The 21,037-nt window shown below is 47.0% G+C and overlaps 7 protein-coding genes across 7 annotated transcripts; 5 read left to right on the top strand and 2 right to left on the bottom strand.

The window, feature by feature from the left end:
- Positions 1-382: 382 nt before the first annotated feature.
- N7466_001946 (alpha-glucosidase) lies at positions 383-1,648 on the top strand (the record flags this gene model as incomplete). The annotated part of the gene is made up of 1 exon (XM_057161344.1): positions 383-1,648. The coding sequence occupies one exon, from the start codon at positions 383-385 to the stop codon at positions 1,646-1,648; it is 1,266 nt and encodes a 421-aa protein (XP_057024629.1).
- A 115-nt stretch (positions 1,649-1,763) lies between these two features.
- Positions 1,764-2,141, top strand: N7466_001945 (putative alpha-glucosidase (maltase); the record flags this gene model as incomplete). Its single annotated transcript, XM_057161343.1, has 1 exon — positions 1,764-2,141. One exon carries the CDS (start codon positions 1,764-1,766, stop codon positions 2,139-2,141), a length of 378 nt encoding a protein of 125 aa, XP_057024628.1.
- Positions 2,142-2,887: 746 nt separating this feature from the next.
- N7466_001944 (uncharacterized protein) lies at positions 2,888-4,194 on the bottom strand (the record flags this gene model as incomplete). The annotated part of the gene is made up of 2 exons (XM_057161342.1): positions 2,888-3,657; positions 3,717-4,194. The coding sequence occupies 2 exons, from the start codon at positions 4,192-4,194 to the stop codon at positions 2,888-2,890; spliced, it is 1,248 nt and encodes a 415-aa protein (XP_057024627.1).
- A 651-nt stretch (positions 4,195-4,845) lies between these two features.
- Positions 4,846-5,645, top strand: N7466_001943 (ubiquinol--cytochrome-c reductase subunit 7; the record flags this gene model as incomplete). The annotated part of the gene is made up of 4 exons (XM_057161341.1): positions 4,846-4,961; positions 5,172-5,280; positions 5,351-5,404; positions 5,556-5,645. The coding sequence occupies 4 exons, from the start codon at positions 4,846-4,848 to the stop codon at positions 5,643-5,645; spliced, it is 369 nt and encodes a 122-aa protein (XP_057024626.1).
- A 1,090-nt stretch (positions 5,646-6,735) lies between these two features.
- N7466_001942 (uncharacterized protein) lies at positions 6,736-6,985 on the top strand (the record flags this gene model as incomplete). Its single annotated transcript, XM_057161340.1, has 2 exons — positions 6,736-6,823; positions 6,885-6,985. The coding sequence occupies 2 exons, from the start codon at positions 6,736-6,738 to the stop codon at positions 6,983-6,985; spliced, it is 189 nt and encodes a 62-aa protein (XP_057024625.1).
- A 210-nt stretch (positions 6,986-7,195) lies between these two features.
- alkA (DNA-3-methyladenine glycosylase II) lies at positions 7,196-8,406 on the bottom strand (the record flags this gene model as incomplete). The annotated part of the gene is made up of 2 exons (XM_057161339.1): positions 7,196-7,382; positions 7,454-8,406. The coding sequence occupies 2 exons, from the start codon at positions 8,404-8,406 to the stop codon at positions 7,196-7,198; spliced, it is 1,140 nt and encodes a 379-aa protein (XP_057024624.1).
- Positions 8,407-13,216: 4,810 nt separating this feature from the next.
- Positions 13,217-14,483, top strand: ecm33 (GPI-anchored protein Ecm33; the record flags this gene model as incomplete). Its single annotated transcript, XM_057161338.1, has 2 exons — positions 13,217-13,280; positions 13,354-14,483. 2 exons carry the CDS (start codon positions 13,217-13,219, stop codon positions 14,481-14,483), a joined length of 1,194 nt encoding a protein of 397 aa, XP_057024623.1.
- Between the last annotated feature and the right edge of the window lie 6,554 nt (positions 14,484-21,037).

Below are 21,037 nucleotides of genomic sequence, written 5' to 3'. Positions count from 1 at the left end.
AGTTCTTACCGAGTCCGACCTTTCACCGACATGAGACCACAGCTGCTCTCAAGTTCCTTAGGAAATAAGAGTTTGAAGCGACAAACATTGTCGCACTGACACTTGACCGGGAATGTTTCGGGGAAATTCTTATCTCCACCCCGCAATCGTTGAGTAGATCTTGCCCAGCAGCGGGATGTACTACTCCCAGGTTACTCCGAGCTTAGTGCATCCTGATGCACACCAGGTGAGTTCTGGGGATGTATCGGAGAAACATCCATTGATTTCACGAATATAAAGCTCTTGTCATTGGCATTGGCAAGAGAGCACAAGAAATACGCATAACTACTAGTATTTCTCCTCATCAATTGATACTTGTGCAATTGCCTTTTGCCCTCCCAAAATGACTTCGAATTCATACACAGTGGCGAAAACCTGGTGGAAAGAAACCATCGTGTATCAGGTCTACCCAGCAAGCTTCTTAGACAGCAATGGCGACGGCCTTGGCGACATTCGCGGGATCATCAACAAAGTTCCTTATATCAAGTCCCTGGGCGTAAACACAATATGGCTCTCACCCATCTACGCTTCACCCCAAAAAGACATGGGATATGATGTATCTGACTACCGGTCCATTCATGCACCATATGGCACAGTCGAAGACGTCCAAGAGCTGATCGACCTACTCCACTCGAATGGAATGCGACTGCTAATGGACCTCGTCGTAAACCACACAAGCGACGAACACGCCTGGTTCAAAGAGTCCCGAAGCTCAAGAACAAACTCAAAGCGCGACTGGTACATCTGGCGTGACCCTAAGTACGACTCCTCAGGTCAAGGAAAGGAACCCAACAACTGGGCTGCCATCTTCGGTGGATCCGCCTGGCAATTCGATGAGCAAACAGGCCAATACTACCTCGCTCTGTTTTTGCCTAGCCAGCCAGCCCTGAACTGGGAGAACGAGAGCATGCGTAAAGCAGCACATGATGACATGCCTTTCTGGCTCGATCGTGGCGTGGATGGCTTCCGCATAGACAGCATGAATTTGATGTCCAAACACCCTGATCTACCTGATGCAAGGGTTATCAACGACGAACCCTACCAAAGCGGAGAAGAGTTCTTTGCCTCGGGCCCAAAGATGCACGATTATATCCGTGAAATGAGGACTGAGGTCTTCGACAAGTATGATATTATGACTGTTGGCGAGCTGGGATTCACCAAAGATGAAAAGTCTGTACGTGAATACGTTGCCAAAGACCGACACGAGCTCAATATGTTGTTCACGGGTGACATAGTGGATATGGATTTCGGAGTTGAGGGAAAATATGGACAAAACGATTTCCATCCGAGAAAGATTCGGCATTTAACCAATCTTTGGCAGAATGCTATGCCCAAATTTGACGGCTGGAACACTGTTTATCTCGATAATCATGATAGCGGACGTTCGCTCACTCGGTATGCGTCGGACTCTTCTGAACATCGAACTGCTTCAGCAAAGATGTTGGCGACGTACCTGACTACGCTGGGTGGAACGCCATTTCTACTTGCGGGACAGGAAATTGGGATGGCGAACCTGGGAAAGGAGTACAAGGCTGATGCGTGTATTGATGTTGAGGGGGAAAACTACTACAATAAGATTTTGGCGGCTCGTGGAGGAGATGTTGGTTAGATGGGAGATGTGCTCAGGGAGTTGCAGCTGAAAGCGCGTGACCATGGGCGGCTTCCTATGCAGTGGGATGGTTCATATAATGCAGGCTTTACAACCGGGTCTGAGCCTTCAAAGGATGGTTGTCAACAAGGATTATGTGGAGTGGAATGTCGCTAGTCAACTCGATGATCCAGAGAGTGTGATGGGATACTGGAAGAAGATTATTGCATTGAGAAAAGAAATGGCCGATCTGTTTGTTTATGGATCCTATACTGCCATTTCAGAAGAAGAAACTGGTGAGCTGGTGCTTGGGTATGAGCGGATTTCTCAAGCTGGCCAGAAGGCGGTTGTGCTTCTTAACTTTTCCGACGTGGAGCAAAGAGTTTTCACACAACGGGTTGATAAATTTGGAGTTTTGGCCTCGAACCAAGGAGAATCATCCTTTGAAGAGGCAGAGGTTGTGCTTCGACCGTTTGGAGCAATGGTTTTCCACAATAGTACTAGTACTTTATAGATAGCGTGCATTTGGGCTATAGGTAGAAACAAACCATTCTATGGCTTGAGAACTCATCTGATCCTCAAACTATATCGCTGCTCAGACGAGACTCATTGAAAGCTGGTAAATCGCGATGTGGCTGACCAATGGTTATTCAAAAAGTTCCCAATTCCTCCCGAGGTCCTTGTTTCGGTCACAGGGGGCCAGATTTGAGCCTTTGTCAATGTTTTTAGAAAGACAAAGGCAAGGAAATCTACAGAGCGCTGAACAATTTTTCAGCCAGTGACAAGCGGCAATCAAAAGTAATTCCATGAAAAGGAAAAAAGATCTGGGTAGTATGTACAAATGGGTGGGATATGTAAAAAGCATGCGAAATTGGTTAAAAGGATTTGGAGGGAACACGCTTCAAAATCAGGGAAATTTTGATCGCTGGCGAAATTATCAGACCCCTGGGCATGTGATCATGAAATAGGCCGAAAAGACTTCACATGCAAAGTCTCTGGGTAGAATCACTGCCATCTATGCCGAGTCCTGAGACTGGTAAGATATTTTGGTAATGCAAGGCATAATGCCTACTCGCTGAAGAGCCCACTAGCTGGAGGCAATAGACTGCCTTCCATTTCTATACAAATCGCGCAAAGATGAAAGAGATGAAAGCGATGAGTGGCGATAAAAAAAGCACGCTTTTTATGTGCACGGAAGCTGAAGGATGAAGTGTGGGAGGTGGATGCCTTTCTATAGTTATCGTTGACAGGTCTTTGTCATCAAATCATGCTAGACGCATCGGTCTCTTTTGCCAAGGCTAGCTTCATTTCACCCTCGTGTTGGAAGTTGTGGATAACCATTCGGAGATACTCGTAGGTGAGCATTGTCGTCATGGCAGCCGGAACAGCTCGGAAAAGGTTGACGCCAATGCCGGAATAGAACGCACGCCAGCCTTCTTCCTTGAGGATGGTCTGACATGTGCGGATCATTCCCGAGTAACGGGGTCTGAGAGGCATCCCGTCCGAGGAAGATGCCAGGGGTCGACCACGATCGTGAGGGTGCTTTAGTCCACCGCGGAAGGCAATTTCTTCATGAGATGGGGCTGGGACCATGCGTTGCTGAGTTTGCAGTCGGGTTCGTAAAACCTCGTGGGGATAGGTAATGGTGCTTGCACAGACTTTGCTGAGAAACGTAGCGAGCGAAATACCCACCCAGTGAGAGCTCCCTGTATCGGGATGCTCTCCAATTCCATATCCAGTAAACCCCATCTTCAAATACTCGTAAAGAGGAAACTGAATAGCCACATGGGTAAGTCCTAAGAGGGCGGGTGTCAGGCCAGAATAGAAAGACCGAATGCCTTCGACTTGATACATCTTGCGAGCAGCATCCCATGTACCCGAGTACTGCCATGGAGCTCGTGCTCCTTCGTGGTTTTGTTTGAGACTCTGTGACATGAGCCTTGTCTTGATGACCCAGATGGGATTTGTAACGATCGTCGAACATGCACCAGCGGTTATCGAAGCATATCCGCGGGATAACCACCAGTTATCTGTAGCGGAGGAATATTAGTGAGATGCATATATGATAGAAGTAAGAATCAAGACTGACCTGTTTGTTCATAGAAATATTCACGAGTTCGGTCATAAACAGCTAAATAGACCGCCCATGTCGGAAGGTATCCCATGAGCATAGGGCCAAGTCCCTGGTAAAGACCACGAATTCCATCTTCTCGTATAATCACCTTTCCGGTACCAAGCATGCCCCGATACAGTTTTTTAGTTTCCATGGCAGGCCCGTTCCGCCGGGCAAAGCCACCCTGGGCCTGCAACTTGGTCTTGATCACATCGAGGGGGCAGGTCACAATCCCAGAGGCCACACCTGCCGCACCACCACAAAAAGGAGCAACCCAGAAGTTGGGGACGCGGGTGGATAAAATCTCTAAGCGTTTGATGAGCTCGGAGGTTGACGATGTACCGGTGACGTTCACATGGGCGGAGGGAGTGGCAGCGCTATCAACATTGGAGGTATGCTTCAGCTCGGATGGAGGGCTGGCAGCTCCGGAGCTGCTCTTATCATCGGGGCGCATCGTAGATGAATGACAGGCGCTCACACTTGTCTATCCGTCTTGATCACCGAGGGCTCCCGGACTCGAGCATATCGGTGCTCGATCCGGAACCCAAAAGTCCGTTGAAACTCGTAGATGAAGTGAGCGGAGCGGTCAGGGGTGTTGATTTATGATGAGACTGAGGATGGAGAAATCGAATGAGGAGAGTTTTCTGGAGCCGATGGTTACCGAACGGTTCTGAATGCGATACCCTATGATGTCGGAGCACGGACTCGGCCGGGGTGGGGTTTGTAATTTCCTCTTGGTAAGCAAGCTGCCGGAGTGATCAAAAGCCCAGGGAATCGCTCTGTCTCGCCTGCAAAAACCAAAGGCGAGAAAGTGAAGAGAGGTGAGCGTCAAAGACAGACAGGGTCCGAGATCATGACATGGGGGAATTGGTGGTGCGAGGTGGAGTCACTGATTGGCATTCCTGTCTCCGCGGTGGCCTGAGGCATATATGCATATAAGTCACATGACTCCTGTTGTTGCCTCAGGTGTAAGGATTACCATTTCCAGGCTAGCGCCTCCAGCTTCCGTTTTGCACAACCTCCATCGGGTCATCTCGTGTTCAATCGGACCGCCCTTTCCAACCTTCCCTCATTCCCCAGAGCCTCTGGATACCCGGTTTTCAAGATGTCCGCCCCCTCGATTGCCAGCTACATTGTCAAGCGCCCATGGCTCAAGCGCTGGATGACCCCCTTGGCCAATTGGTACACTGATGCCGCCGGCTACAGGAAGCTCGGACTGAAGTAATTATCGTCCCCCTCCACGCCAATGCCTTTTCTCTCCGAGCGACTGAGGACGACCTTGAAATCTGCATCATAAACAGCCTGACAGACGACGTCTCATCGCCGTGGGTAGTGTCAACGATGTGCTATCGCAAGGCCGACGTCCCGGTTACCCGCAGATCGCTCGCGGAGACTTTTCTTCCATCACGGTTGCTAACCCGTCCCTACTAGGTTCGACGACCTCATCCCCGAGGAGAGCGAGACTGTCCAGAAGGCCATCAAGCGTTTGCCTTCCAAGGAGGCTTACGACCGTGTCTTCCGCATCCGCCGCGCATTCCAGGTTCGTTCCAACTCAAGCCCCCTTCCCCGGCTTTCGACTATCAAAACGCTAATGAACATCGCAATCGCAGTGCTCCATTTCCCACACTCTCCTTCCCCCCAACGAGCAGATCAAGCCCCACGAGGTGAGTCCTCCTTATCCGAATTTCACCGTCCCCGCAATCCGACCCCATATTGGCCAATCCCGTTGCAAGGATTTGTCACATATAATCCAAGACCCTGAACCACCACGAAGCCACCTCAATCAACTAAATACTGACTGTTTGAACCATTTAGGACGTTGAGTACCTCAGCCCCATCATCCGCGAGATCGAGAAGGAGAACAAGGAGCGTGAGGACCTCGACAACCTCGTCGTCCGCAAGTAAACGCACCCAGCAATCACTTGTGCCTGTCCTGCGGTTTGACGACGAAAAGCCGGTGAAATTATAAGTACGATGGGGTTGTTTTCGTTTGATAGACATTCAATTTTTTGCGATGGATACGGACCAGCCGTAGATGGTGGTTCTTGGATAATCCTATGTGTGTACTGATATTGTACAAATCGATCTTCTTTGTTCTCCTTTAATACTCAGGATCCACTGCAATTCATACCGATTTGCCCGATACACTCCTCCAGTAGCCAAGTTGTCCTGAATTCCAGTGAAGCTACCTGCGTCTTTGCTTACTTCCACCCACCCGAGGTGCCAATCGTCAGAGGTTATACTAATTTGAACAGGCTCGGGTAACACCTGCAATGCAAATATTGCACGGATAACTGATCCAAAGAGCAGAATACTTATACCTGTCCCAGAGTTTCTGTATTTCGCCTCAGTCCTCAAAATAGTCGGGCAACCTGGAGTCAACATTACCCAATAGGACTTCGCTCCTTATCTCACTCGCATCGCAGACTCGGGGCAAACCCAGGAAGACAAATAGACTCAAGTACAATCAGAAACCAAGATTTAATGAGAGTAATACTATGTACCTGGATTACTACCTTGTTGCAATCTTGGCATGACCTACATAGGCAATGTGGGAGTGAGTATGGCCCCCATCCCCAATCGCCCCCAGAATCTTCTGCTTCGTTTGGAAGACATCAAGGATCCACCCACTAAGACTTCATCCGTAAGCGGTAAAGACGGTCATCTATTTACTAACTCTGCGTAGCCAAGATATGACTGACCCAAAAAGGGCATCCGTTGTATACTAAACATCTGAAGATACCCCCTGGGGCAAATGTGCGGACGATCTATGCATTTGACCATAGTAGGTGTATACGTTTACGGAAACAGAGAGAGTGGAATAGCCGTGGGTGATATCGTCTCCCTATGACTTCGCTCAAGGATAAATAGTGAAAGATATCCTCGATGTATTCAGTATCATCAACACAATCATCTCCATCAATTCCAATCCACAATCCATTCAATCAACCAAACCAACCAACGATCTACCGTTCAATCAACTCCAATCAACAAAATGCAGTTCATCACCATCTTCATTGCTACCCTGGCCGCCGTTGCCTCTGCCTCCCAGACCGCCGACAAGAAGCGTTCCTGCGTTGGTAGTGAGTTCATCTTAACATAGACCCGGGTTCTGAGAATCCTTCGGCTGATAGTTTGTTTTAGACTACGAGGTTGCTTGCAACTCTGGAAATGCCTGCTGCGATGGTTGGAAATGTGTCGGTGCCACTGAGTGGAACGCTGGCGTCTGCATCCCCAACTACTAGAAGCGACGAAAAGGTCCACGGGTGGACTTTATTTATGCGGGCATAAATAGATACAAAGATGCATGTTTTTTTCTGTCTAGTTTCGTTATATGATATGTTCTTCGAACATATTGAATAGAGGTATATTTCAATGTTCAAATGTTTTATGGAAAGTGGCCCTATTCGTTAGATACTAGTAGGTAGTAGTTCGATAATAGACGGCAACCTTGTTCACCCGGTCAGAACAGCCACATCGACATTCTCAATTCGCCACATGTACCACATGAAGAGGCTCCTGTACGGAGAAAACTTGGCAGCTAGCTCCAACATATCTTTTTCGGCCATGTACTTGAACTTACCACCGCCCTTGCCCTTTAATTTACTCACATCTCGACCGACAAACGCTGCGCAACCTCTCCTTCAGAATGTCAGGTCAGATATATCCCAAAATAGACAACCAAGAACAAAAACGAAATGGAAAAGACTTACTGCACGCCCAGATCTCCAGTTGAGAAGACATCAGTCCGCTTCAACGCGAAAGTCGCAAACATCTCCACAGACCACTTGCCCAACCCACGCACAGCAATCAATTTCTCGACAAGTTCCTCATCACTGGCCCTCGCCAACATCCTCGCACTTAGCTCCCCACTCGCAAACTTCTCCGCCAACCCCTGTATATACTCAGCCTTGCGTTGAGATAATCCCGCTGTCCGCAGCGTTGCGATATCACACTTTGCAACTTCCTCCGGCAAAGGGAAACTTGAGCGCGAGCCATCGTCTTTACTTTCCATGCCGAACAGCGCCAGGAATTTATTTCGGATCGACTTCGCCGCGGCGCCGGAGACTTGTTGTCCAATAATACTGCTCGTCAAGCTGTTGAAGGGGTCGATCTTCTCTGCGAGGCCTTCTGGCGAAAAGAGTGGGCACGGGTGCTGCTCAATTACGGTTTTCAGGCGCGGATCTGTGGCGATCAGGTGAGCAATCGCTTGGTCGAGTAGGGTGCCCGTTGTAGCGGCTGGGCGGGGAAGTCCCGTCTTCGAGGGCGAGGCATCTTCTGCACGAGGCGGGTAGGCGGCGACCGAGGAGCCGTGGGGTGTGAGGAGAGTTGCATTTGTTCGGTGGGGGTCGACTGGGCGGTCGAGAGGGGGTGGTGTGTGAAGTCTGTTGTTTGCGGGGGGATTAGTAGTAGTGGTGGTGGTAGGATCATCGGCTAGGTTTTGTGTCGAGGTCTCGGGAGCTGGCGGTTCCGGGGACCAGTATGAGCTTCCTGACTTGGCGGGTGCTATGGGAGCTGCTTTTGGAGCTGCTTTTTTGGCTGTAGAGATCTTGCGGGGCTTGATGATTCCGTTGTTCTGCACCCTTGTCATTTTGGGTGGGGAGCTCTGCACTGGAGCTTTGATAGTTGGGATGGAAGCCAATCGGGCTGAACGCCTGAGAGCCATGTTTGGTCTAATCTTCACGGTCGGTAATACTGCATGTGAGGTGGGAGATTGTATATTTCTCTGCAGGAGACTCGGAAGTGTGGGCATGTCCAGGTGCAATTCAGGAGGAGCTCGTTGCCTGTGAGGGTCCCCGGATTCCAGGCTCCCGCGTGCCAAGCAAAAGAGCCCCAAATGTTCCCAATCCCAATCCCAGTCTCAACATCAACCCCAGAATCAATCTAGTTTCCTAAACTTAGTACGGAGAATTTGCGGTCCCCACCAAGACTTTGAAGGAATCAAAGGTACAACAAGTCCGGTGAAAAGACTCAGGAAAACATCGTATAAATGCTGGTCAGAAGATGTCTCATTAAAATCCCTCGCGAGCAAGATTCTACCGGCCTCTGGTAGCCGCGTAATAAATGCTTTCAACCCGCTTTGCACCGGGCTATCGTAGCAAAGAGATATTTCCATAGTCTCGGATATTGACCCGGGCACTATTCAGTGCTCAAAGCTGTGGAGTAATTCCCCAGAACAGTCAAACTGGAGAACAGTTCCACAGAACGGGCGAGGACAAGAATGTTAAGGTTATCAGGGCACCTGGGTGGAAGTTGGTTGCCATATACTCAGGATGAGTGCCTAGTACTCAGTACTACTTGTGAATTATAAATCAGGAAAATCATGTAGCGAAAAACAAAAACCACAAACACCTGAGGAGTGAAGGGGGACATAATGTTTTATCTCCTAGAAGCCCATAATGTCCTTTTCGATTATCCAAAGTCCCAAACTACCCTTAGTAGGGCCCTGGTACACTTCGATGCTTAGTAGAAGTTGGATGTAGGTGATGATTCATTTTATATCCAATATAGGGAATAGTATGCACGCAGAGACTTCGGGGAATGGATCGTGAAATACGCCAAGTTTGGTAGTTCGGCAAAGCTAATGGGCTATCCAATGGGATCAGCCAGTCCAGACGACCGTTATTCGAAATCCCCCAAACCTTGTAAGTATAAAGAAGCAAAATAAGCCTGCCCTGATTGGCGGGAACAAGTATTTTTAAATCCATGGATACATGTAGCTATTGAGAAAAAAAATATTGTATGTAGCAAAGTCATACAATTGGGTCAAACCTACTCCGCTCCGCACTTGTTCCAAGGAACAAAGTCAAGGAACAAGCGAGATTCAAGTAGATCCACGGTTCGTTACATAAAAGAAAGGCCCAAGAAACAGGTACTGAAATAACTATTTTGGGCAATTGCACTTGAAAAACCTTCACCTATTACGAACCGTAAATAGGCCAACTGATTAAACTAGCATGACTGGTATGGTGGCTTTTGATGTGTATTCTTAGTGAGTCCCGAGTCACGGGGTTTAGGGGCTTGCGTCAGCCCTAGAGCGTACTCCGTAATGGAAGTTGGATCCCCGGTACTTTGGGCTTCTTAGAAGAAACTCCGGCAAAAGATAAAATGAAACCAAAAAATATCTGATCTATCTGAAGATAGTAGAAGTGGGGATTGGAGAAAATAAAATACTGTAGAATCCAATCTTCCAAGTCCTTCAACCTTGGACATAACCGATCCTCCAACCAGTATCAACAATTGGAAATCTGGCCAAGCAGATGCTTGATGGGATTGTGGTGTTCCCAAGGTCAAAACAAGATTATCAATCCCTGTTCGGTGCGACCGAAGGCTGACTTGGAAATAAGTACTTCGGACTCCGTACTAGCAAGGTTGATAAAAGGGTCCTTTCGGGCGTGGATTTTCGTATAACAGGACAGATAGAGAAAGGAAGCAAGCAAGCTTCGGATCGCCCCCGTTACGGTGTCACTCTCATCACTCTAAACCAAAACCGAGTTAAAGACGTCTCCATTCTCAATTTGCCCAACCCCAGAAGAACATGCTCAATTCTTCGAAAGCCCTGTGGTCTACTCCGATCTCATGGGCCGAAGAATGTTAACCCCAGCCTCCCCCTCTCCTTAACATTTCTCGCCGGGGTTTGGCTGCGCGTACTGCCGGCTGTGCCACGCATTCCAGGAACAAAAAAAGAAACAGCTCCTGTCAGGCTGAATGGAATGTGAAATCAGAAGCAATTGCCACGATAGCCGACCGCAAATTTCTTGTGTATTCAACAAGAGCTTTACTTTACTCCATACAATCCAAGTTCGAGGAGTCTAGTCCTTAAGGCCGCGCGGTATCCACCGATTTGTGGCGTTGCCGGGTTTTGATTTTAAAGTCTTTTTTCTTTTTTCTTTTTTTTGGTTTCCCCCCCGGACTAATTACTGATTAGGATGTACGTTGTGGAAGTTGCGAGTATGCCCAACGTGTGTAAACATCGAGAGGTAAACAAGGAATAAGTTGGGATTGCCACTAGCACTGCAGGACAACGCGGCCAGGGGGGACTGTTATACACGAATAGAAGAAAAACTCTTCAAATCGATATCTGAACAACCAAGTTTGGACAAGCGATGCTGATAAGTGGAGTTGGCAACTTAATGGTTGTCAAAGTGGAGTTTGATGGACTCTTTTTTTTTTTCCAGGAGAGAAAGTTGGCCAAGGTGTGGTCCCAGCGATCTGAAACAATTTTTACACGTACTTTACCGTTGTGACGGCTGCGTGACGGTAATATTGAAATGCACGATGTTACCACGGGCTTTTTTGGCTTTTGATTTTGATTATTTTCTTCTGGATTGGATCATGTCAAGTGTTTATTTTTGGACAATTGACTTGGCGGGGTCTTGGAACTAGTTAAATGTTGTTCTATAGATACTTCTATATTGATATCAAATGACCTGAAGAAATCCTTAGCATAACAACTTTTCTTTACAGAGACCGATCCCGAGAGCCTATTAAGCTCTAGGCGTGCGATCGTCGTAAGTGTTCCAGCTACAGAAGCTCCGTGCGGATCTATCTGAGCTCAGTCAATAATATGTAGTGGCAAAAAATTGAGGTTTTCATTTCCGAATTCAACAACTGGAGAATACCAACATCAATTGATCCGATCAATCCCTTACGGTATATACACAGCCTTCAGTTTGCTAGGTCTTGAATGATTAACCGGGTCAAGTCAATCAGAATCTTGAAATGTCAAGAGTCAGAAAAATCTGCTTTCCGATAGACAGGTTGGACGATCGCAATCTATATTACTCCATATTCATAGTAAAGCTTCGGTGCAGGGGGTTGTGCTTGTTGCTCAGGGGATTATTATCGGCTGGTTAATATCTCCGCAATCATAAAAAGTCGAGCCCGGCCTTTTGATTCGCGAAAACGAGAATAAAAGGGGAAAAAATAGAAAAAAAAAATAGAAAAAATAAAACAAACGAATGCCGCAGATAAAACAAAATAAAATAAAAATTTGTACAATTACGGAACGCAGTGTTAATCCAGGGTGAATCATTCCAGCGTGCCAATCAGAGTCCATCACATACCGGGGCCATCGACGATAACGGGGGGGGACGTGGCGGGTCTGTCAAGGCTTGAATTCCTGCAAATTTAGATCGACCATCCACGCGCAAAACCCATCTCATGATTGAACGATAGGTCCGGATGGGGTCAGGAAAATACAATCTTGATCCGTAAAAGGGTCATGGATCATGAATCACTTTCGTCACCTTGACTCGTGAGTCAAGTTGAGTACATATGGGGGGGGGGAACATGTCGTAGATCAGGGGGTTTGGCGAGCTTTTGGTGCGATGACGACTGCTTTTCTGATAGATATGGGATGGGGCCATTTCACTAAACTGTTTTAAGAGATCGGGGTGGGAATTATAGTAAATTAGACTGAGTAAAATAAAATTGGTATTGGATGATACCAGGTCAAATTTGGGGGGTATGAAGGACATCAAATTTTGATATAGAGAGACAAGAGAAAGAGAGAAAGAACTGATACGAAGCAGTAAGCAAAAGAGACATATAGAAGTTGCATCTACTAGGTAATCAACCTATCATCAGCGGATGGTTTTGATTTCCATGGATATAGAGTTGCTTTTGAATTTTAGTATGGCTATTTTGCTTTTGCCAGACGTGGTATTATTGGTCGTACAACCAGTTGACTGTTCATGTACAAAGTAATGCAGAGTGGCAACTTTGGCACTAAAGCACGTCCAACATGTACGAATCATCAACAGAACCTACTCGCGATAGCATCATCACTTTAGCATAAATGTCATGGATATAGCAATGGCCTACTATTAGTGACTATAAATCTCGCTTTGTTTTTTTTTTTGGAACTTACTATACAAGTCTTCCAAGTTGATTTCAATTCAATTCAATTCTGTTTCCAGTCCAGTCTTGATTCTCATTGTTCATAGCCATGGATTGAACTCAAATACACGTGTAGGGAAAAAAAAAACAAGATCCACCAGGAGAAAGGGGGGCTTTGCAGTGGAAGGAATAGCTGATTGGTGCCAAAGTGGTACGGAAACAGCACTAAAACGGCGGGTCATTAGAAAAAGCAGGATTGTGCGCCGGATGCGGTACTGTGTTGTACTATAACTAATGTAGGGGGGAGGTATTGTATTTATGTATGTGTGCGGTACATAACAAATCTCCACTTCGGACGTACGCCTCCTTTCCTCTTTTTCCCCCAAACTTCTTATTCTTCTTCTTCCCCCCAAACCCGTCCATTCGTTCTTTCCTTGTGCAGCTCTTTCTCCAATCGCCTCTCTTTCGTTTGAGGCCTTTCTTCCACTCGTTAACCCCTTCTATTTTATTAATTTCTTCATCCTCTGGTATGTTGACATTTATTCTCCAAAGTTGTCTTCCCCTGAGTGACAACGCAAAACAAGAACCACAACCTCTCTAACACGGTCGCGTTTTTTTCACAGAGTTCCTCCACAATGTCCTTCACCAAGTACATTCTCCCCGCCCTTGCGGTGACCCAGGCTGCTTTTGCCTCCACCTGTGAGTCAAATCCCGATTGAGATGCAAAAATGGCTAAGGAAAAATCGAGGCACCTGCTGATAATCTGTGATAGCTTGCGGTGACACCACCATCTCCAGCCAGACTGATGCCGACACCCTCTCCGCTGACTGCACCACTGTCAGCGGTGATGTGACCATCTCCGAGTCCTACTCCCAGTCCCTTGACCTGGGTAGCATCAAGAAGATCACCGGTACCCTCACTTGCACTGACGCCTCCAACCTCACCAGCATCACTGGTGCCTCCCTCACCTCCATTGGTGGTAACTTCACCCTGGATGGTCTCACCACCCTCAGCGAGCTGAGCTTCGCTGAGCTCACCAGCATTGGCAGCATCGCCTGGCAGGCACTCCCCGCTCTGTACTCTCTGGACTTCGCTGCCGGTGTTACCGAGGTCGGTGATCTTAACATCTTGAACACCGCCTTGACCACCCTGGACGGTATCTCCCTGAAGACCGTTGGTCAGTTCCAGATTGAGGACAACACTGGCCTCAAGACTGTCAACATCAGCAACCTCCAGAACGCCACTGGTCTTATCAGCTTCGCCGGTAACCTCGACACCCTCGAGGTTGACCTTGCCAACCTTGGCACTGGTACCTCCATGACTTTCCGTAACATCAGCAGCATCTCTATCCCCTCCCTGGAGACCCTGACCGGTCAGCTCGGATTCTGGGGCACTGATTTCGCCACTTTCTCCGCCCCTGCTCTCACCACCACTGGTGACCTTGTCTTCACCGACAACTCCAAGCTTTCCAACATCAGCATGCCCATCCTGAAGACCGTCTCCGGTGGTTTCACCATTACCCGCAACGACGACCTCCAGGTCATCGATCTTCCCGACCTTGAGACCGTTGCTGGTGCCATTGACTTCACCGGTAACTTCTACGAGGTTGAGTTCGGTTCCCTTGAGCGTGTTGCCGGTGCTTTCCTCTTGGAGTCCACCAACGGTACCTTCTCTTGCCCCAAGTTGAAGGCCGCCTACGAGGCTACCGACATTGTCAAGGGTAAGTGGACTTGCGACGCTACCGACCCCGACCCCACCACCTCCACTGGTGAGTCCGGCACCGAGTCCTCCTCCACCTCTACCTCCACTGCCACCAGCTCCGGTGCTGCCATTGCCAACGGTGTCGCCATGCCCGTTGCCGGTGTCGCCGCTGTCTTCTACGCCCTTGCTCAGCTCATCTAAGTATGAGACTTTGGAATGATGGAGAGATATGTTTTTGGAGAGAGATTGTAGATGCAGAAGTTACAAGCAACGGTTTTGTTTTTCGCCTTACATTGTTGTTCTCATGATAATAATTCCGTCTTGATGAGGAAAATTCGCAATTTGGATTCTGTCCTCGGAAGACAACCACCTCGCGCCGTTCATCGGAATGGAGTTTACCTTTTTATTACCCCTTGCGCTGTTTCATTGCCCCAATATGTTTTATACTAGATCGCTGTCCGTACTTTAATGTATTCGGTTGCTTTCTGTAACCTTTCGTTGTATACGTCTTTGAAGCTGGTCCTGTAGACATGCCAACTTTTCACCTTCAAAGTAAGCATTAGTATAGTATAGTATGTACTCCAACCTTCTGGAATGCAATTGGACATCCCTTGATTGTCTCAATCCTCGGCCCAATAATCATTTAATTTGTGCCCATGCGTACCAACTAGTATCCACTTGAAAGATCTTTTGCAGTAGTTCTCGAACCAAAATCTTGAGCCCCTTCAACCTTGTAACATTTGAACGTTGAAAGCTTGGAGCTACCTGAGGTTACGGGGCGACCTCAATGTTCAATGTTGGAAATCCCTTCACTCAAGTGCTGTTTCCAAGTTTGAAATTTGAAACATTGAATTTGTTCCTCCCGAAATCTGTATATCTGCGCAGGTGTGATTTGTATCTTGATTTAGAGCATCTCACTGCTTATCTCACTCGAGTGATGCTTCAATTCCAAGGTTGCTTTTTCATGTTCAGGTACATGGATAGTAGAATCACCCATGCAAAATGTATGTACATAACGCACATGTTTACATGTACGTACATAGTAAATATGTAATCTGCTTCAACTACACCTACCCAGGTCTCAAGCAGGCCTAATCTCATCTGAAACCCTAGAAATTGATACATTAAATGCCCTCAAATGATGGAGCTGAGAAACACTCAAGCTTGGGCTAGAATAAGCAATCTCAGATCAATGAACCTCCAGATGTCCCGAGGTCCAGCACTTGAGGACTTCAAGTGAAATATCATCCCAACAGTCAACTGTAGGTACTACACTACGTAATGAAAATATATATCAGTGTTTTCCAAGATTTGAAAACTCGAAGTTCATTTGATCATTCATTCCAAGGTTTGACTTTGTAATTGTTGAGTTGAACACCTGAGCTTTGAAGATCCATCTGATTGATTCAGGCACCGGGGTGGTCGACGAGCGCACGAAAATCCAATGAACACCCATTCAAATGTTCAACATTTGTTTGATTACTGTGCATCCCGAAGTCCAGAACTTGGTACTTACAACCAAGTCTACACGAAGTACATTCATTTGAATGTTATGAATAAATTTGATATTCTTTCAAGGTTGTTGGAAGTTCAAATGTTCCGGGTGCCATACATGTATTCAAATTCAATGTTTTACATCCATAGATCCATACATACTATGTATGCAATATTCCAAGGAATAGGAATAGGCTTATAACATTTATCTTTGGAACCTTTTGATAGTTCCCGCTGGAGGTCTACCTACAGCCCTGAAGTACAGATGCAAACTTCAGACATTGATTTGAACATGTGTTTGGAACCAGGTGCCTGTTCCAGATGTTAGCACATACCACACATGTGCATGCATATACTACCTCCAGGCTAATGTGCTCAGCACTTCCACATATGCAAGCTTGGGATCGCTCGACACGACCGAATACCAGGAAATGCATTCCTCGGTTCAATGATCAAATTCCAGATTCGGTTCTTCTGCTAGAGTCCATTTCTAGATTTTCATCTTACTTTTTTTTTTTTTTTTTGAGATATCCAATATGACCTACCCAGAAAATCCAAAGTACTATGCGTAAACATGTATATCCACGAAACCCTCCAAATATTGAACGCCCACTTGGGCAACACTTGGGCGGATGGAGTGAGCATTGAACTGAAAATCGAACTAGATCCATAGCATTCCAAATATTTATATTAAGCACGCCTGGGCAGTACCTACGCATGATGCAATGTACTGCGCTTTGTTTCAAGATTAGAAAAAGCCCCGAGCCAAAACAAAACAAAACAGAAATAGTAGCGCGTAAGAGTCAACATTGAAAGAGAAAAAAAAGAATGTAGGTTCTCTCCAGTTGACCCTGACAAAACCTGAGAATTCAAACGATCGCCATTGGGGCTTTCTTTCCCCTCTCTTCCTTGTACTTAGTATGTATCCCACACCTCGTTAATAAAACAAAAGGCCCCAAAAGAGATCCAGGCCCAACTAGAAGTGATACATTCTAGATAGTACATCGTCATCGCATGCACATCCAGCGGTGAGAAACTCGACAGCGTCAACTTTGAAAAATATCAAAACCGGGATCTGAAAAAAAAGTATCACAGATCCTCCAGTTAGCGCTAGATGCTAGCTACATGGCACCAAGTACCCAAGTGGGAATTGGATCTGAATACCTACCTAGGTAGGATCTCCCAGCAGCAAGCTAGATACAAATTGTATAAGCGGGAAACTCTGTAATATGATCCAACTACAGAATCGGGTAATGGCAGATCGGAGATCATTTACACATGGCCGATGTAGTGCACATATACACTTTGCCCAGAAGGGAAAGTGAAAGAAAACCAAACGTGGAACCCTTGAAGAACCAAGGACCCATTGATGCATTAGAAACCGCGTTGAGCCTAGCGACTGCACTTAGTAAAACCTTGAAAACACACATCCGTTCTTTACCAACTGGGCATGCGCGACAACCCAGCCACAACTGTAGACTGTTTATTTTTATTTTTTATAAGAACGGGTCTAGACAGACGTGCAAATTCTCCGCAAACATAGCCGAGGGATCTCTCATATCGGGATCTCGTCTCGTTGCCGTCCATGTGCGTCTCAAGTGTGTCAGTCATGCAGTACGGAGTACTCCGTACACGAACAGTGGAGTGGATGTGTCGAATCCACCGCGGGATGTTAGGACGCCATCCCGATTCCCGCCATCCGATTCGAGAGTCAGATTTGGGGGTTGAGCTTACGATGTGCATACGGTTAGTGGGGATAGTTTAAGGTGGAAATTCGGGAGGCTGTTGGGGGGCTGGCGAGGGCTGCAAATTCCCCGTACGAAGTATAGGGAATTGAAATGATTTTGGGGTTGAAGTTGAGACTGGGGTTGGGGAATGGGGCTTCCATTGTTTCCACAGTGTTCTGCACGGGAAATATTTGTTCTTTTTCTTTCTATTTTTCTTTTCTTTTTCTTTATTTCCCGCTTGTAGATACCGTGTGGTTGGGATTTTAGTAGTTGTTCCGATTGGATGGATTATTAGCGATGATTCAATTCTGTGCTGATCTACTGTTAAGCGTCGAATCTGCTGGTTAGTGCTCTTGTTAGTGTTGGTGGCTGGGGCAGTGGGGGCAAAATAGAGGGGAAGTTAACCACACGACAAGAAACCGAGGAACAAAATTTCCCCCCAGCACACAGTAGTTCCTGGCAAAAGAACCATGATCGGTTTCATCGCCAAAATGACCTTATCTTGCATACTCGAAAAGCAGGAACGGGACCAAAATCAAGGAAAATCGAGCAGTGGGCTCCATTTTGTTGGACGTGTGGAGCGGCGGGATTTCCCACTGCTATACTCCGTGTGCATTGATCCCGATCCTCCATTCCCCGCCCCTCCGTCCACTCCGAGTATCATACATATAATATCCACGTATGTGGCTTTGGACCGTGGCTGCACGCCTAAAAGCTTTCATGTAAGTGACCTGACATGGTAAGGAGTGACGGACAGGTCGAGGTTAGGGCGGTGGATCTGTCCTATCCGGTCCACATGGTTAAGTCTTTTTTTCCCGGCACAAGTGAGAAACGGGGTCCCGATTAGTTCCAAGCGGTGTCTTTCTTGAAAGGCTAGATCTTGAACACTGGGATATACGGTGTACCGTCGCGATTGATTCTCAATTCCTGTGATGAGCCATATCCCCCCAGAGATGATCATGATCGACTCCGGCCACCAAGCCCTGTCTCTTGGACCCAATTAAACTTTGATGGACTTGACACAAGCCACTGGTGGAACCGAACAAGGCCGAGAGGGAGATCCTGATTAGGTTCAACTCTGTAAGCGCCCCTCAATCTAAACGAGTTGAGGGGGCAAGTGTCTAGCGAAGTGTATCGGGATTTGCTTTGTGGTAAGGCGCGTGCCAAGGTGGATCTTGAACTGATTCTTGAGGGATCCATGGAACGAGGATCTAGATGGGCGATGTTTAGAGTGGGTATTGCCATTGTGAGTGAATCTTCGCGATCTATGGGTCCAAAGAGGTGAAAGACAATGGATCCGGTGTCTGTATCGGGTGTCTAGCAGTAGGTCTGTGACTTGTTCCGCAAAGCACAGGTAAAGAGTGTACAGCTTACAGGTACGAGGGAAGCCACCACATGTGGATCGAACAAAAGGCCAATCTGTATGTATGCGTTGGCATTCTCGTGGAGAGCGAGATGTGCGTGATATGAACCGTGGGAAATGGGTAATGGGGAAATAATAGGTGGCAAGGGATACAGATAGTGTGACCCTCTGCGTACTCCGCCTCCACCCTGTTCTGCATTCAATCATATAGTAGATATTTCTATTGCATCGATTGATACGAGAGAAAAAAGGGTACCTGAATACATGATCCAGTCTACTCCACGGGATTTACGTCCACCTTGCATTGGAGGTAATTTGATAACCAGGAAACGGGGATTCATGAGTCCCTGAGCGCACAATCGAGCATACATCGATCGTGGAATGCAAGCTATGAACCCAAATCTTCCAAGTCTCCTGGGCTCTGGGTCAAAGGTTCGATCGAGGACAAACTCCACGGGCTATGGGGATTGTGCAGGAGTATCTCGGGGAAGTGTGAAATACGATACGTGTCAGATGCGGCGAATTTGAGTTTTTTGTAGTTGAGCCCAGAATAGGAATCAGCCATTTTTTTTTTCTTTTCTCCCCCTAAGTTATTACATTTCTTTTGCATCTAGACTATCGTTGCTAGATTTCTGTATGGTACCTGTCGTCCTTGCAGCTTGGCCTCGGCTAGACTACAGATACAGGTGGCCACTCGGGGATTATCATCTTGAAACCTTGGAAAGATGCAGGTTGCATGTCCCGGGAAGCCCACAGGAAGCCTGTGCAACCAGCATGTTCTTCTTTCGGAAACAAACGCATGGTACTTTGTAGATTTCGGAATGTGTCATTTGGCTTCAATGATCCGCAATCGATGACGTTCCAAATAGTGCTTACTCATGGTCCTTTTTGCCCTTGCTGAAATCACCTAATTTGATATTATGTGTTGTGACAAAAGTACAATTATTCGAGATCATCAAATCATTGATAGTGGCTTGCTGAGATTTGTGTTATAGGGGTTGTAACAACTTGAAGTGTTGATAGTAATAACTTTGTTGAATGTTGAAATGATTGGTAATGCATGCCCCCTGGGTAGGACCCATGCGTTCTTTCATACTGGCACGAGTATACCGTATAGAGCAGAGTACGTGCTTGCCACTAAACTGGGATAAATGTGTATTGTCCTGCAGCGGGGCGAAATTAGTATGCTGTAGCCTGTATTCACGGACCAAGGTTGCAGTCAATGGGGGGCAAACAGCAAATCCCGAGAAAAAGAGGAAGCAAAAAAAAGGATTTTCAAGAAACAACAAAGGTAGATCGATCTCGGACTGAAGAAATCGATCTCATAACACGTAATTGATCGTTCATTGTGTAGCGTGGACAGTGAGGGAAGGTAGAAGTGGGCTTCTAGTACAGTAGCCTGCTGTAGTAAAAGTATCTACTGTGGTAGATCCATGCAAACGAACGCATTTGATCTTGCAGTGGTGCAGTAGAGGCGCATGAACAGGTACTTTTGCAACCCACCTCTGGGTCGATCTAGCCCCATGTGGGGTGGAGATCCAAAAGAACAACAACGCAGCAGCCAGAGATCTCAAATGAACAACGCATTTTGATATTTTCGTGCATTCGGGTGTAACACTATGAAAGAAAAATTCTCACCTGTCGTTATAATGTCCCCACCCGTGTCATCCGCCATGACAGTTGAAACCTGACAGGTCGAGGGCGGGTCTCGGATGTGTCAACTACTGGCCGCTATTGGGAATAAGTTGGCATAGCGAAAAAAGGGCACCTGAGCCAATTGATTGGTCCGTCATTCACCAGAAGGAGCGTGGAGGCGGAAACCTAGTGGGAACAGGGTTAGCCCTTGTACCTGGGAGCCGCAGCGGATAAGCCCGTTCGGTTTCGTGTAATGCGTAATGCGTAATGCGTAATGCAGAGGCGGTTTGAGAAACCGACAAAATCCAACCAAACAGAGTCGCACAAAACCGGGATGCTTATTTGAAGCACATCTGTATCAGAATTCAGAAGCAGGAGGCAATTGAGATTAGAAACCCAGGGATCAGGTTCGGGCCTCCGATCTCTGATCTCCGAACTTTGATCGTCAAAAACTCAAAGCCCGGTCAATCAATAGGGCTCGATTTATCTGGAGTAAAGTACCGGAGGCGAAGTTATCTGCAGGTCACTCGAAACGG

The sequence above is a fragment of the Penicillium verhagenii genome (assembly GCF_028828195.1).
Source record: "Penicillium verhagenii strain IBT 33310 chromosome Unknown utg000003l_segment0_segment0, whole genome shotgun sequence".
NCBI lineage: Eukaryota > Fungi > Ascomycota > Eurotiomycetes > Eurotiales > Aspergillaceae > Penicillium > Penicillium verhagenii.
The sequence above is the reverse complement of the archived record's forward strand: the minus strand, read 5'-3'. Positions and strand labels throughout refer to the sequence as shown.